This window comes from Nanorana parkeri, unplaced genomic scaffold (assembly GCF_000935625.1).
Source record: "Nanorana parkeri isolate BGI_ZX_2015 unplaced genomic scaffold, ASM93562v1 scaffold525, whole genome shotgun sequence".
Taxonomy (NCBI): Eukaryota; Metazoa; Chordata; class Amphibia; order Anura; family Dicroglossidae; genus Nanorana; species Nanorana parkeri.
This window is the reverse complement of record NW_017306793.1, coordinates 68,234-85,368: the sequence shown is the minus strand read 5'-3', so window position 1 is coordinate 85,368 and position 17,135 is coordinate 68,234. Positions and strand designations below refer to the sequence as shown.

Sequence of the window (17,135 nt, the reverse complement as noted above, 5' to 3'; positions counted from 1 at the left end):
ATAAAGCAAGTGAAGCTGAGCTGCTGGTGGTGCCATTCAGTACAAGCATACTGAGTTGCTTACCTACTCTTTATCTGCCTAATCCTAAATACCCGAGCCCATATGTAGTTTGCCCATTTTTGCTAAGCTGTCATCCATTAGCAGTCTAAACAAAAGTGGGGCGTTCCACCAATGCCTCTACATAGATAAAACAATTGGAATAATTTACATTTCATTATGAAACCTTGTATCAGAACACAATCTCACTTGGCTTATCCAGGCTGTTTGACAGTAAAATTGGATTTCTATACAAAGAATAATTCTGATTGCTACCATACTACAGAAGTGTTTGTTTCTCATCTTGTCCATGTATTAAAGCCAAAATGAGCTAAAAACACAAAAGCACAAGGCTAATGCTAGCGTGAAGAGCTGGAAGAGGGTTTTTGCCCCTGTCCGGAACCCTCAGATGTATTTAAAGGGGACTGCCTGTAAAGTGGACAACATACAAATCAGGTGACCAACCTGTAACCTGTGTAAAATACTCAGACATCAGTATTGTAACCAGTAGTATTCAGTAACTACTGGTTACAAGGCATCACTGCCTACAATCACAAGTCATGGGATTTTAAATAAACTATACATTCTACTCGAATGAATATATTCCACTCAGCTGAGCTCAGGTCCCAGTACACATATCCATGTCCGATACCTCAAATTTTAGCAGGTTTGGAAAACAGCCAGGCAGTGTATAACTAATGGAGCAAATACTTTTTCAACGTTGTCAGCTAATTTGATATTCTTCTTCTCCGTTATCAATGAAATAAAAGCAGTGCCGGGTTCCTGACGAATATACACCAATATATATGGGCCAACATCGTACAAACTCCCCCATTGAAATAAATGTGCATATGAGCGGTAGGAGCAGCAGCATACAGTGAAGAGATAAAGCACCATCAAGCAGACCACACAGTGAACACAGGTACATTTTTCACTTGTCAGGGGTAATTAGGGAGGATATGGAAGCCCACTAAATGTAAATGCACTTAAATAAAATGTACCCTTTAAAAACTCACTGCCATAATTTCTATATGGGTAACGCAAATATAGCCTGCACTTACAGCCTATACAGCCACTGCTGACCTTCTCCAGAAAATGCTAGCTGCCTGGTGGTCTTTGGCCTCAATAATTCAAGTAATTGACCCAAACTGTGCAGCAAGTGTGGTCAAAACTCCTGATCTGCATACTTGCTTCAGCTCGGTAACTCTGAAGATCAGCATAATATCCAGGCAACTAGCATTTTAAAATGAGTGTGCAGAAATAAAAGCCTAAATATTTTCTCAGCAGGTTTCCTTTAATAAAGCACAATAGAAAAAACAATGAAATGGACAATTCTGGTTTCATAAAAGCAGAACATGTAAGACAAGTACAGAACTACGCCTGATATTTCCTACACTGTTTGCAGAGCACAGTAAATAGTAATACTACATGACATCACCGAACATGCAAATTATCTTCTAAATAAGAAGCACTCTGCCTGAAGTTTGTATGGCTAGTCTATGACCAGTTGGTTTCTTTTACCAGCTACTGCATTTCTACAGTCCAAAGTCATACAGATAACGTCATTACATTCTAATAACATTTGCCCTGGGTAATATTAGTGGATTCATGACAGCAAGGGAAAGAGTGACGTGACTTATTAAACATTCTCTGTACACCGCAACAAAATATTGCACTTCTATATTCCAACTCTACATGACAAAAGAATGAAGCATATGATAACTTACCCGCCACACATCAAGAACTCACTAGATGCTCTGCGCCCAGCTGTGCCTGTAGGCATATCGTCTGCAAGAAATGGACATAGTTATTTCACTAGAGATAACCTAATTGACTCTAATGCACGACTTAAATACAATACAGGTGAAACTCGAATAATTAGAATATCGTGCAAAGTTCATTTATTTCACTAATGCAACTTAAAAGGTGAAACTAATATATGAGATAGACTCATTACATGCAAAGCAAGATAATTCAAGCCGTGATTTGTCATCATTGTGATGATTATGGCTTACAGCTCATGAAAACCCCAAGAACCCCAAATCCACAACCTCAAAAAAGTAGATTATTACATGCAATCAATAAAACAAGGATTGTACATAGAACAATATCGGACCTCTGAAAAGTACAAGCATGCATATGTACTCAGTACTTGGTTTGGGCCCCTTTTGCAGCACTTACTGCAATTACTTTTGCATTATATTCTAATTATTCGAGTTTCACCTGTAAGTGTTCATAAATGTGCATATAAATTTATGTAAAACAATTGATTTTTGAGACACTAAGGTAATATTAAAAAAGTAGTGTAAAATGCATTGTCTATGTGACTGGTGCAATGACACGCTGCAACAAATCAAATCGGACTCAGGATATGAACTCAGCTGTAGATCTGCAAATCATTTCTGAATTGGTGCAGACACTGTCCTTCCTTCTGGTGGGCGGCAACGTTTGTTCTCCGTGATCCCTGTGTGTGTTGTAACGTAGACACCGCTCCAAGCTCACATTTATGATGGACTACAGTCTCAATACAATTTAGTGAACGAAGCATGAGATTGTAGTCCATCATGGGAGCAAGCTTGGAGCAGTGGCTACTTTAGAACACACACAGAGAGACCATGGGGTTCTGTGGTTTTAATACTACATATTATGTATGACTGGGGTTTGCCTTCAAGACCCAAAAATAAAATCTTACATGAGTGGTCAGAGGAGAGGTTGTGAGGAACCAGGACAAAGTCATCTGTGTCACATGATGAGTTTTTGCTGCTTGTGCTGGCAGAGTCCTTGGAGATCTGTAGATAATTTGGAGGACCCAAAGGTGGGGATGAAAGATGTTCCTCTTGGATATGTTGCATGTCTGGCAGAGACTAAAAAAAAAAAAAAAATCAAAACATGATTTGTTCACACATCCAAATCAAACCAATGAAAACTAAAAGGCAAATAAAAAAGCAGGACATTTTTTGGATAGTTTAGGGAAAGGTTAGGACCATTCCTCAAGCAGGTTTGTACGGTTTCCTCACACTTCCTGTTCCAGGAACGGTGATCACTGAGACATGAACAAGGACATATCTACCCAACAGAGACCCTCAAAATGAAATAAAGAATCTCAGAGATGTTCGAAATCTTCTATGCCATAAAAAAAAATGAGGGTCGAATTACACTTTAACGACTGCACGGTCCTCATTCTCAGCATGGAGAGCAGTTGTTTGTAATGTACAAGTTGCTCAGGTTACTTATAAAAGGAATTGCCAGAATCGTCTCATTAAATATTCCACCTCCACTATTATCTAGGCACAATTTAAAACCACACTTTCTTTATTGTCATCATAAAAGCATATATATTAAAGCCAAGGCAAACCCAACTGGACTTTGTACTCAAAATGCACTTGTGACTAAATAACTAACCACATAATAGAGTCCAATCACCTTCCAAACAAAATAAACTAATTTTGGGTGGAGGTCTCATTCAAAAGAAATTCTATTGTGAGGATTGTGCTTATAAAAGCAATCTGCAATATGCTGATGAAACAATCTCTTTAGCATCCCCCCCACTAAGAAACAAAAAAGCATCAATTCTTCATACTCACAGGAGGAGAGGCAAATCGACAAGAAGGCGAGCTTCCACAGGAGCTGCCTGATATACTTGACCCGGAGTATGTAGGCACTGGGACAGGACAGGCTGGGGAGACATTACGGAGCCTTATATATGGGCAATAGGATCCATTCATTCACTTTAAAGTAGTACTAAACGCTTTATTTGTTTCAATAATGAATCCAGATCAAACAAATAGACATTGACCAGCAAAATATTTCTTTTACATTTTTGCCCAAACACTTACAGTCATAGTGTATCTAAACAGCTGATTCCAACTCTCTCAGCTCAGCTTCCCTGAACTTCCTGTCCAGTACAAGATCACAAGGGACAGAGCAGTCTCCAGCAGCCGTCCATCAACTAGATTGGAGAAGAGAGGAGCAGGGAGCAGGGAAGTTGCTTGCCTTGTTGTGCCTGTGTGTTTTTGGAGACACAAAGCTTACTAGCACACACAAGGGTGGCTCCATAGGAACCTAGCAAGGGAAAGGAGCCACCCTTAAACAGGATATCAGGACCAATGCTTAGGGAACCAGCTGATTCTACAGGAAACTAAACCTTTCAATACCAAGGAGCAGAATCAACTGTAAGTGATTTAACCCCTTCATGACTGAGGCCGCTTCTTAATTTTTTGCACCCATGTTATATTTCACATTTTAGGACTGAAAATTACTTAAAACCCCCAACCATTATATATTTTCTGAAAGCCAAGACCCTATAGAATAAAATGTTGGCAGTTGCAAATTTGTATGTTGCACGATATTAGCGCAACTCCTTATCAAACCCCAGAATTTAGAGAAAAATGCACTTAAATGTCCCAAAACACAAAAAAAAACAATTTTTTCAAAAAATATAACAGATGAGGTTACAACGAGTAAATAGTTACCCAACATGCTCAGGTTAAAAATTGCGTGTGTCCCGGAAACTGCGACAAAATTCAGTACCCCAAAAAGTCCATAGACGACGCCTTAAAAGCCCCCATGGGTCATCAATTTAGAGATACCCGAAAATACTGGCCCTAGAATTATTGCGCTCACTCCAGCGTGCGCGGCGATACATATGTAGCGCGATCGGCGTTTTCATACGTAGGCGCACCCGACGCATATTTACATGAAGACGCGCATGCTCGCGGGGACAGGGGACTTTAAAAACATTTTTACAATTATTTTTACATTTATTTTATTTGATATTAATTTTAAAAACTTTTTTTTTTTTAACTTTAATTGCTATCACATAGGGGACTTACAAGTCCCCCATGTGATAGCAGATTGGCAGTGACAGGTCCTCTTTAAGGTGATGCTGGGGGTACAAAAGACTACTAGTATCACCTTTACATTTGAAATAAGCTATTAAAGTGCAAATCGCACTTCAATAGGTTATAGCTGGGCTTCAGGAGCCCAGCACTGACAGCTATAGTACCGGAAGTGATGTAATCTGCATTGCTCCAGTCCCATAGTACGGGTAGCGGATCGGCGAACGGACGTTGGGAGGGGACCCTTCACCGGTCCGTAGAAGCGATCTGGCGGCAGCTGAGCCGCCAGAATCGCTTCTACTGTAAAGCCAGCAGTCGGCTTTACAAGTTTAAACTGAGTCCCAGCGGGAGTCTGTTTAAACAGCACCGATGCCAGTGACGAACATTGTACGTCGCTGGTCACGAAGGGGTTAATCAGCATTAGAAATAGCTTAAAAACCTTTCGACTTCAATCTCACTTTAAATGATTTCTGACCTAGTGCACACATGCAAAGATTTGGTCTGACAACTATTCCAATTTTGATTCTATGTTAGTTTAGTTAATCAAAAGCAAAGGTAACAAAAATAGTCCACTCATTTAAGAAAACCATTGTATGCAGCCACTTTTGACTTCTGTTGCCAGTTGCCTGGCTCATGCCGATTCTCTGACCAGGAACAAATATCAGTTGCCCTGATTTCACTGGCTGTACACAGTCACCAAAGCAGATATAAATATACTTGACTCAATTCAATGACACACAGCATCCTCCAAGCCTATGCACAAAGGCCTCCTGGTGATTTCATGCAGTTTAAATAGCTTTAATACGGTAGTAGTAATTGATACCTAGTGAAAAAAAGTCAGCTTCACAGCTGACACTTCTACTGTCACATTCATTAGTGCTTAAGAAAGATGCCATTAAAACAACAAAAATATGCAGTTTAAAGTCTTACAAGTAATATTTTAAAATAAATTGTAACTAAGGACTTCCCAGGGTTATTTGAGGTTCTCTGGCTGATTTCTACTGCAAGTGGAAACTGACCCGAGCCCTTACCATGAGCTACGATAAAATGCTTTCTGTAATGGGTATCATATGACATCCAATTAGCAACTAGCAGCAGCAAACCTTTCCACTTAACTGGTGACATATTTGGCAGGCCTAACACCTCTATCCCCACAAAACCCAGGGTCTTGAATATACTCACATTTTTTGACTGCGGACACTTGGTCAAGGAAATGGTGGTTGAAGAATCCCTCTACAGAAGATAAATTCTACAAATTAGAATGCTCTTTTTTTTTTTTTTATAAAACAACAACATAAGCTTTGCACAGTAATAAAAGCCAAACCATGATTTATGAGTGCCTTTGAAGTATAAAGAACAACATTTTGCAATCTTAGCAAGAAAAATAGTTCATTAGAATCATATGGTTATTCTCTTAACACAATAAGTAATAAATAAATAGGTATCTATGATAAATATTTCTGGACAAGAGGAAGCCTTTGTAACATCTGGCAGATTAAAAGGTCATCCATATTTCATATATGCAACTATAAGATGTGTCCCCATTCATATAGGCATACATGGGAAAAAAAATAGGTGTATGTAAAAAATAAATAAATAAATGTGTCTACATGGGTATATACTGGTATAATTAAATGATGTCTAACAATATAAATGCTGTATGGTTTGTGCAGGGGAAAACAATTTCAAACAAATTATATATATATTAATTATATAAAAAAACAAAACAAAAAAAACATTGTGGCTGTGCAAAAAACAAAATAGCATACACATCTCTACATTGAACTACAGCATAAACTAGTTTGTTTTTACAAACAACGTAGGCTTTTCATATCACCACAAAGAGCAGTGACACTACTTTATCTCCAGTAATACACATTAAGGGGACTTAAGGAATAACTGCATTTTACCAGGCATTATCATGTACTTAAACTATAACTTAACTTTTGTATGGCACAAAAAACACAAACCAAATATTCAGCCACACGCATTAAGAGCTTGTTCACACCAGCAGTCACGCTCAACCACACAGCTGCTGGTATAGTTGTGCCATTACAGTGCCATTGTGCTCGATGGAGCCGCATTGCACCGTTTCTTTTTTTTTGTTAGAACTTTATTGAAATGTCACAAATTACATTTCATTAAGTTCTATGGGCACACCAGGGTGGGATAGAGGAATCGAATAGTCGCAGTGGAACTCGCTGGAAGAGTAGCTACTCACCACATGCTTAAGCTGGACTTAATTCTTGCTGTGGGAGTAGCATGGGAGAGTGGCGATTGAGCGGGTTGAGTTGGATCGGGTTATCTTGTATCATGAGACATTCCAAGCTCCGGTCTTCCCTGCTGTTTGTTTTTAAAGCAATTTTACTTGTCAATGTGAGTAGAATGTAATAAATTATTTCATCATCTACTTACTGGTATGCACTATGTTCTCTATTTATCCTTATGGATAAGAAGAGGATCGGTTATCTTGCCAACTAAAGGGGCAACAGAGCAAATTATGGATTATCACAGTGCGCATTCAGACCTTTGTAAGAGGTCTGAAATGAAGGTGAGCAGCCTGTTTGGGCAAAGGATCACGTGTGAAGTGGAGAATTGAAGAAGCATAATAACAGGGACACAAGAGTGGTGGAAACCTGTCACTTATTTTATGAATCTATGCATGGATTTAGTTGCTATTTAAAAGGACACTAGAAGGGATTTAGTAGTGTTTTTTGTACTTTATATTTGATCGTTCCTTTCACAGTGGGATATTCACATTGGTTCAAGTTCATACTTCAGGTTAAATTATTTGTGCCATACTGTTTCTTATAAACTTTCACTTTTACTGCACAATTGAAGAGGAATGCTGGTTCTTATTTTGTGATTTATTTTAGATATATAGAGAGGCACCATTTATAGTATTTATTAGTTTTACTCATTTAATTAGTGCATGCAACAGTCGAGCTGTATTGGCGCGAGATTCTTTTTTATTTGTTTGGTTAATTCAGATTGGTTCTTATGGGAACTGCACATTGCATTTGGTTCTTGCGCCCTGTACTAAAAAATCCTGTTAATTATGGAAACCATTTTGTGGGTCTGGAGAGTATAATTCTCTTTTGAGTGAAATCAGTCTATTTTCAGACATGTAAACATAATATTTGACTAATAATTAGCTCCATGAAAATAAGCCAAGTCGAGGTGTGCATAGCTGCTTGCTTAGCTGTCAGCTCTGTTGTCATAGGAGAGAATTGCAACACCAACTGTGTTGATCAGCCTACAACGCCCCCGAGTCTTCAGATAGGACAATTCAAGCTTTGGGAACAGAATGTTCTCACGAGGATAAAAGCTTTTTATATTTAAACCTTGGAAATGTGGCAGCGCACCAATAACACCTTGCTCTACAAAGCTTATATAGATTACACCCTTTTGTGTCAAATCACCAATTCAGCTGATTTCAATGGAATTGGCTTGTTTGTTCGAGAAGCAATTTTTACACAGAAAATAGAAAACAGTACAAGGCATTGTGCTTCTAATACATTCACATATTATGACAATGAAAGACTGGGTTTTTTGAATTTTTTCCAATCTGTTCCTATTTCAGATGTACCATAAATTCTTTGCTTAGGCAAAGCTAACAAGTTAATATGTTTATACAACTGCTGATGTCATAGCTGTGCTTTGGCGCTTGCTGTCACACAATTTAAAGTAAATGAAAAGACATAATACAAGAAGAACATCTGGAGGACTGCAGAGCAATACCAACCTGCTTTGGTCAGTATAAATAGGTCAAATCCCACCTCAACCTAACCACTGAACCATCACATTCTCATCCCCACACAGCTACCTCCTCATGTCCCTTTTAAACTGTAAGCCCTCAGGGGCAGGGCCCTCCTTACCATCTTGTCTTGAATTGTATTGTAATGTCTTCCTTATATTGTAAAGTGCTGCGCAAACTGTTGGCGCTATATAAATCCTTTATAATAAAAATGACAACTGTGCTACTACCAACTGAGAAAAACCATGTGCATGTGTGACTGTATAAATGGACAGTGATCTAGATAAACCATAATATGTTAAACTATACACTAAAGGTGCCCATACACCTTCCTATTATCGGACAAAACTTTTTGTCCGATGATCGAATAGTCGTACGATTTTCGTACGGCAGCCCCATCCTGCCCCAATGATTGCAAGATTAATTTAGCCGTAATTAACGAAAAGCACCTGGACGAAATGCGGTAATTGATTTACCGTATTTTCATTAGCGCAAGCGCAGTGTAGATCGTATGACTTTTGACGGATGTAAACGACACAGCAACCTTACGAAAATTGTACGATCTAGCAAAGTTTTCAAACATGCTTGACCGTCAAAAGTCGTACGATTGTACAGTAATGTCGGTCGGACACTGCAATGCACACATATAATTATCGGACGAAAAGTCGATCACATACGAAAACCGTCCGATAATCGTAAGGTGTATGGGCACCTTTAGGGCTATCCTATCCCTGATTGCATAATTCAGATCAGTGTTGGGCTATTGTAAGCTGAAAGTGTTCACAAACCAGTTAAAATGAAGTCTCTGTGTTTTTGCTAATAGCTGGAAAAGCACTTGGCAAACAAAAGGAGGCATACCTCTTAATAATTATATACCTAACCACAGGCTCATGTTAAAAAAAACGATAAATACCGTAGATAAAACCAGGCCTTTTATTCCTAGCCCCTCAACCTAATCTAAATTAATCCCCCCAGGGGCTTGCTTATCTCACCATTATGGCAACTGTAGCCCCCCCCCCCCCCATCCTTCCCCAGTATTTCCGTGCTTAGGTCAGATATCTTCTCCAAAACTGGTCTTGCCTATAAACCAACACCCTACAGAACAGACTTGTATGGACCAATATACCAAGAAGTTTGAGGATGTAAACACCAGAGGAGGCTAACAATGTCATAGAGTGGTATGCAAGCACCTGGACTGGGGGGCTTTAGTTTAGTATAGGTTAGTGTTGCTAAGGAAGGTGAGCTGGGTTTTTTTCTTAAGTGAACCTGTCTTTTAATGATATGTTGGATTTAAGCTGCTTGCAGACCACTAGCAAGAAAAAGACAACTATTAGGAAGAAGCATTAAAGGAAATCTGTGCAAAGAGAAACACAGTGCTCCCATTGCAGGCCTCTGATTCTAAAAATGCTCATTTGCTGGCTGTATCACTTATTTCATGGCTTTAATACTAGGTTAATGACCTAGAATAGGTCACCTGCAAAATCAGATTATCTGGCATGACAGCCTAGGAACTAGCATTTTCAGAAACAGGTCAGTAACAGCAGCCTCCATATTGCCAGTGGCACAGGCTGTCTTTAATCAGGTTTAGCAATAACATGAAAAACATGAATAATACATTAACTGTATCCTTTATCTTTTAAAACCAACTTTTAGTAGGGATTGCATAAAAGTACAGGTAAATCAGCAAAACACATTAACCATGTGATAAATGACACAATCTAGATAGTGACTTGCCTAATTAAGGCAAAGTGACAGTGCCTTTACAACGGGGCCCTTCTGAGCCATTCATACTGGCTTTGCCAGTGTTCTCCCATCGCCTCTCCTTCCATCCAAGCTGGCAACAATACCCGGTGCTTCCATATGTAGGAGATCATATGACCCCCTCCCATGTGCTCGGGTGTATCAGCTAATCTCTAAGCCTGAGCACTGTCACATGACCAAGGTTGCAATGTCACTACTCTTTGTAGTGCTGCCTGCGAGAGAGTGATAAAGGCAGTGCTGGAGAGGTGAGTATTAGTGCATAAGGAAGGGGGGGTGGGGTGGTGGTGATGGGGTTACGGGGGCCTAAACACAAGGATTGAATACTGAATAAATTGTATCTGTAACAATTAAAAACCTACCAAAGTCAAGCCTGTCTTTTTGGCTTCTCTGAAGTAGTCCCAGCAACAAGTCAGACAGATATGGAGAGGTTTCCCCGGGAATGCTGTAAGAATTTAAACAAGCATATGATTGTTTATGATCCGAGTAAAGTCTGCTTAGCAAGAGGGTGCAAGCACAAAGATGGGCTATAAATACCTCCAAAAACACATGAATGTAAGAAGTGTGCTACGACCATGATACACCTGTTCTAACACACACAGGGCTCATATTTTGGTGCGTGAGAGCACTAATATCCTTAAAGAACACTCACTATTATTATACTAGAGCAACACCTAAGGGCACAACCATAGCTCACAACGTATAGGATGTTTGAGTGCATGCAGGAAATGTACCTTGGAACAAGGTTCTTATTCTTCTCATAGAACAATCGCAGATCCTGAGGACTGTTTGCCTGTTGTTAGGAAAACAGATAAAATATCAGGAAAAATTATGTAAACTAGCTATATATTTAGAAGTTCTTTTGGCCAACAAGCACAAGTAAAGCTGTGATTGGGTTAACTACATATTAACTTTGTACTAAGATAACTCTACGCTGAGTAAGGTCATGGGTATCTGACAACATAATGCGAACCATGAGTAAGCATGTAATTATATAATCTGTCAGTGGTGGACTAACACATAAAGCAGTAGAAGGGTCCACAGCAGAGATGGTACCACCTTCTACAAAGTCAAATACTTATATATTTGGCAGCAGGCCCCCTTCTGGTTTTCATGACGGACTACATGTGTACTGTCAATTGTTTCCGCTTCCCTAAGCATAGAAATGTGAATTACATGGAAAGCTGTCCATAAATTATAGCATAACAAATACATCTAGCTGTACAGAAGGGAACCCCCTACCCACACATATTACCATATTTCCTACCCCATTTTGGTCAACCACACTGCACTGGCTACGAAATCAGTGATATAAAGACAATAAAGACAAGCTGGTGATTACTGCAATCCTAATGAAAGAAGAAAATCCACAGTACTGACCAGCGACAGTATAACTACAGCTGTCTGCAAAGAAACTCTAGATTAACATGCAAATGGTAAGTTTCCCCTATCAATAGATACTATTATTGGCAGTTGTGGAATCTGACAAAGCCTAGTGATTATAACATCTAATGGAATATTTTTATAACACAATGTTAGGCCTCTCTTCATATAACACAACTTAGGTAAATGTGTATCTAGACTGCATGTTTTCATAAGCTCTGGTCTTTTTCATGCTAAAAAGATTTGACATTTAAGCCCTATGAATAGAAAATAATTCCCACTATCAAACCCGGAGAAGAGCTTTATCTACTTTAGCATTACAGATTAATTCTTGGTACAAAGAACACGTCAGAGAACCCACACAAAACTTCCTTGAATAAACTGTGACCAGTACAGGAAATAAACAAGACAGCAAATGCAAATACACAAGTGAATTAATGGTTACCTGGAATGGTGGCTTGCCAACTAGGCACTGATAAATGACGGTTCCTATGCTCCAAAGATCTGCTTTTGCATCATAGTGTTGTGACATGATAACCTCTGGAGCCTGAAAACCAAACAGATCACTATGTTGGTATTTAAACAGAAGATATACCCACATATGGCATGATGTCTAAACTTCAGCAGCCAGTGCAATGTTATTCCCCAAAAAACACCATATTTTGTTTCAGACAGAAAGTGTTGTCTGTGAAGGTTCTCATTCATCCAGGACATAACATATCTGTAAAAAAATAAATCGAAGAAACCGGACTTGCTATATTTTTCTTGAAGAAGTTTTGCTGGTCATCCGACTAGCTTTCTCAAATCAGAATGAATTTCTGCAATTTAGCAAGTCCAGTTGCTTTGATTTTTTTTAACAGACATGTAAAGTGTTGCTGTAAACATCTTATGATGATGTGTATACTGGAGGAAGAGAATTCCAAAAGCAGCAAGGAAGCAAAGATCTACAGCAAAGTGCAACTTGTGAAATATGTAATATGACCATGGTATACAGTGCAAACTATCAATAGCTGCACTGGCAAAGGACCATATGACAGCAAGTGGCACTAATACTAAACACAAAGCATTTAATGAATATATACTGCATAGGAGAAAGTAAATGAAAAATGATATCTGGAGCAGACACTTCAGCGGGCATGGACGTTCCGATGACCAGGAGAGTGTTTATCAAAATTTTGAATGCAAGTGGACTGTAAAATCGACCAAAAAGCAACAGATTGGCAACAACACAGTAAAGAACCGATAACAGGCTGTTGGAAAGTAAGAAATAATTTTAAAAAAACAGGTTCTGAGTTGCAAAGCCAGCACTGGAGTTGGGCTCGCCCCTAGGCTCCATCCACAGCGTTATTTGATGCACGTTTTTTGCACGTGTTTACGCGTGTGCACCAAGTAGTACGTTTTTTTGAGCAGAGCAAATGAAAAAGATACCTTATCGCCTCCTTACCGGGGAAAAAAACTAAATTGGATGAAGGGGGGTGCTCGCAGTGACTGCGGGCGGCGCCGCCACTCAGTACAAAATGGATAGATGTCACCAGCACACCAACAGTGTGCTGGTGACGTCTATCCATTTTGTGAGCAGAGCATGACACATTGATGTAAATGGAGAGAACACAACCAAAAAACACGCAAACACACCCAAAAAATAGATGTCAGATACAGACATGGAGGCATTACTTTTTGATTGACCCTTGTCATTTATATTTCTTTAAACCAACGACGTTTATTTTAGTAACTGTACTTGTACTTTTTATGCCCATTTTTAGGATTTTTAAAAGCACAGGTCGAGATCCATTGTCTTTGTTTTCCATCACCGGAGATAAATGAATATGGCAAATACACCCTGTAGTTTGGTTGTCACATTACCTGAACAAAAATATGTAAAACTATCCTGTTGGATTAAAAGTATGTAACTAGTTAATATAAAAGCTACTCTTTATATTTTTCTCTACATTTACATGCAGACCAAGCTGTCCAGCACATGAGAAACTGACAGGGGTTGGGACAAACTAGAACTTAAAGTAGGATTAAATTCTCAAACCTTTTTTCAATATTGAATCCAGATCAAACAAATATTCATTGCCCGGCAAAGTATTTCTTTACATTTTTGCCCAAAACGCTTGCAGTCTTCATGTTTCCAAACAGCTCCAACTCTCTCAGCTCAGGTTTTCTGAACATCCTGTCCAGTACAAGGGACAGAACAGTCTCCAGCAACTGTCCATCTACCAGCTTGGGAAAGGAGGAAGGGATGAAGGAGGAGCAGGGAAGTGTCTTGCCTTGTTTGTGGAGACACACTTGGCTTACTAGCACACACAAGGGTGTCTCCATAGAACATTGCAAGGGAAAGGAGCTACCCTAAAGCAGGAAATCTGGACCAGTGCTCAAAGGTCCAACTAAATCTGCAGGAAACAAACTTTTAAACATCAGGGAGCCGCATCCAATGCAAGTGATTTAATCAGCATTTGAAATAGATTACAAATGGTTTAATATCACTTTAAAGGTCAATTTTTTTATTCCACTAATTTAAATATTCTTATAAAAAGAAAAAGCATCTGTTGTTGTAAATGCTCAAGCACACCTCAGTTGTTATAGCTTATATAATGGTTTGTGAAATCAATAAACCAAATACTATCTATACAAGTGTCTACCCAATACACATATAAAAAGTAGCTTACCATGTACATTGGAGAACCACATAACGTAGCAGCCATCATGTTACTCTGCAGATACCGAGCAAAGCCAAAGTCCGCTAAAATTGGAGGGGCAAAAAAAAAAGGTGATCAACATTCTAAATAAAAAACAGAGAAATAAATATACAATGGTTGAAGCTCTAGTTTATCCTCACCTAGACATAAAAGGGCATTGTTTTTATACTAGACCAAGTACATCTGTACCCCCTAAAAAATAATAGGATTCCTTGTCTCGTGCATTGTAGCTTGAATACTAGACCAAGTACGTCTGGACCCCCTAAAAAAATAATAGGATTCCTTGTCTCGTGCATTGTAGCTTGAATACTAGACCAAGTACGTCTGGACCCCCTAAAAAAATAATAGGATTCCTTGTCTCGTGCATTGTAGCTTGAATACTAGACCAAGTACGTCTGGACCCCCTAAAAAAATAATAGGATTCCTTGTCTCGTGCATTGTAGCTTGAATACTAGACCAAGTACGTCTGGACCCCCTAAAAAAATAATAGGATTCCTTGTCTCGTGCATTGTAGCTTGAATACTAGACCAAGTACGTCTGGACCCCCTAAAAAAATAATAGGATTCCTTGTCTCGTGCATTGTAGCTTGAATACTAGACCAAGTACGTCTGGACCCCCTAAAAAAATAATAGGATTCCTTGTCTCGTGCATTGTAGCTTGAATACTAGACCAAGTACGTCTGGACCCCCTAAAAAAATAATAGGATTCCTTGTCTCGTGCATTGTAGCTTGAATACTAGACCAAGTACGTCTGGACCCCCTAAAAAAAAAAGCGATTTGGCATTCAAGCTACAATGCACGAGACAAGGAATCCTATTATTTTTTAGAGGGTTCATTCGCACCTATGAGTTGTGCTACAGGGCGACTTTGAAAAAGGTGCAGGAGCTGCTTTTGGTGCATGTTTGGCCCCATAGACTTCAGTGACACAACATAAAAAAAAAACATTTAACATGTGCATAATAACAAGCCGCCACCCCTAGCAACGTTCATTGGCCAAATTAAAAAATGTTTAACGTGAAAATGTATGAAAAAACACATGTAGAGTTGCTACTATGCACTGGAGCAATAATACCAGGAGAAAACCAAATCCATATACTGCATGGGGTAACGGAGCCAGGACCACAATAAGGTCTGTTTTGTGGTATAATAAATAAAAGGGGTGGGGTACGCAAAATAAAAGTTTTAAGCTAGCTTCTAAGACATGCTGAGAAGCAATGACACCTGAATGGATGTCAGACAAATTTGGAAAATGTAAATATATAATTACGATCATTTTAATACATACTACTCCTAATTTTTTTCCACCTCCAGAAGTAACCTTTGGCATCTATAATCTATATTATTGCTGAAAATATTACACTCATTTATACGCATTAGGAAAACACGCTCATGTTCTAACCAGTCATTTACCAATTTTTATCCGGATGCCACTGAAATTGAGCTTCTTCCGAGTAGCGTAAGAGAGAAGAATATTCTGTGGCTTTAGGTCCCTGTGGATGATGCCCTTGCTGTGTAACACCTTCATAGCAGCGGCGATCTGTTGCAGAAAGACTCGAATGGTGTCTTCACTCAAAGTTCCTTTAGCTGCATTGAAAAAGAAATATTTATGACTCTGCTAATTAGTAATCTTCTGGTAATTAACAGATATCGCTCTTTACCAAAAGGTACAATGAAGATGCCATACAGTGGGGTAGAGAAAGAGATCAATGATGGTGTAGGTGAACAGTGTATTTGCTACACAACGCCTATTTTGAGCTGGGTCTTCTCTCACCACAGAAACACAAACCTGTGACACTCTGACCATATTTATTAGATGTGGTTAAATCATTTTCAAATTAAAGTCCGTCCTGCCTAGAGTCTGAGAACACCTACCTTCATTAGGAACAAGAGAAACTCCAACATTTGGGGGTGATGTATTAAAGTTCGACCCAGCATATATCTGAATCCCATTCACATAATATTTCCACTACTAGATGGAGCCGAGGACCATAAAAAATTCCTATCCTGGACATGCTGGACAGACCATTTATACTCCCAAAGTGTTGGATTTTTAAGTGCATCTGCTGCCTATCCCCAGGGTTTGGGTGGTGGATGTTTAAGTGCATTTGCTTCCAATCTCCAGGGTTTTGTTCAGATGTCATATTTACCCTACTACAAAGACCTTAAAGAAAGGAAATGTTTATAGCACAGAAAAAGAGTGTTAAACACAGAGAAGATCTGGCTATGTGTCCAAGATGGAGGTGATTACTTTGTGCACCTTATCCGGCACCAGGCTGCAGCCATGACTCTCCTGATTGCAGCACACTGATTTACACAAACATTAAGATTATTTTGTATTCCAACTTTTTTTGACTTGTACACCAGCAATCACCAGCAAGTACAAGTCCACAACTAGGTGTAGTACAATACATTAATTACAAAAAAAACTAATTTAAGGCATTATTAAACCACAGTTTACTATGAGGTCCTTAGGAGGAACTAGCACTGTGGACGCTAGATTCAATCAATTCTACTGTAGGAAAATCCAGCAGGTACAATGAACATTTGCCCCTGTATGTGCATAAACAATCAATAAAAGCAAACTGAAAAACTAAAACACTGCAAAACGTCTATTCATTTTCTACTTCCAGATTCCAAGCACACTACATATCATCCAAAACCA

The 17,135-nt window shown here is 39.0% G+C and overlaps 1 protein-coding gene across 2 annotated transcripts in view; it reads right to left on the bottom strand.

The window, feature by feature from the left end:
• The window catches only part of ULK2 (unc-51 like autophagy activating kinase 2), a 103,150-nt gene that overhangs the window by 28,962 nt on the left and 57,053 nt on the right, over positions 1-17,135 (bottom strand). For both annotated transcript variants that reach the window (XM_018561468.1, XM_018561470.1), the window contains exons 6-14: positions 15,884-16,057; positions 14,445-14,518; positions 12,218-12,319; positions 11,124-11,182; positions 10,752-10,834; positions 6,057-6,107; positions 3,621-3,712; positions 2,729-2,900; positions 1,764-1,824 (exon numbers count right to left, since the gene is read on the bottom strand). In XM_018561468.1, coding sequence (XP_018416970.1) covers positions 1,764-1,824; positions 2,729-2,900; positions 3,621-3,712; positions 6,057-6,107; positions 10,752-10,834; positions 11,124-11,182; positions 12,218-12,319; positions 14,445-14,518; positions 15,884-16,057 — 868 coding nt within the window. The remainder of the gene's footprint in view (positions 1-1,763; positions 1,825-2,728; positions 2,901-3,620; positions 3,713-6,056; positions 6,108-10,751; positions 10,835-11,123; positions 11,183-12,217; positions 12,320-14,444; positions 14,519-15,883; positions 16,058-17,135) is intronic.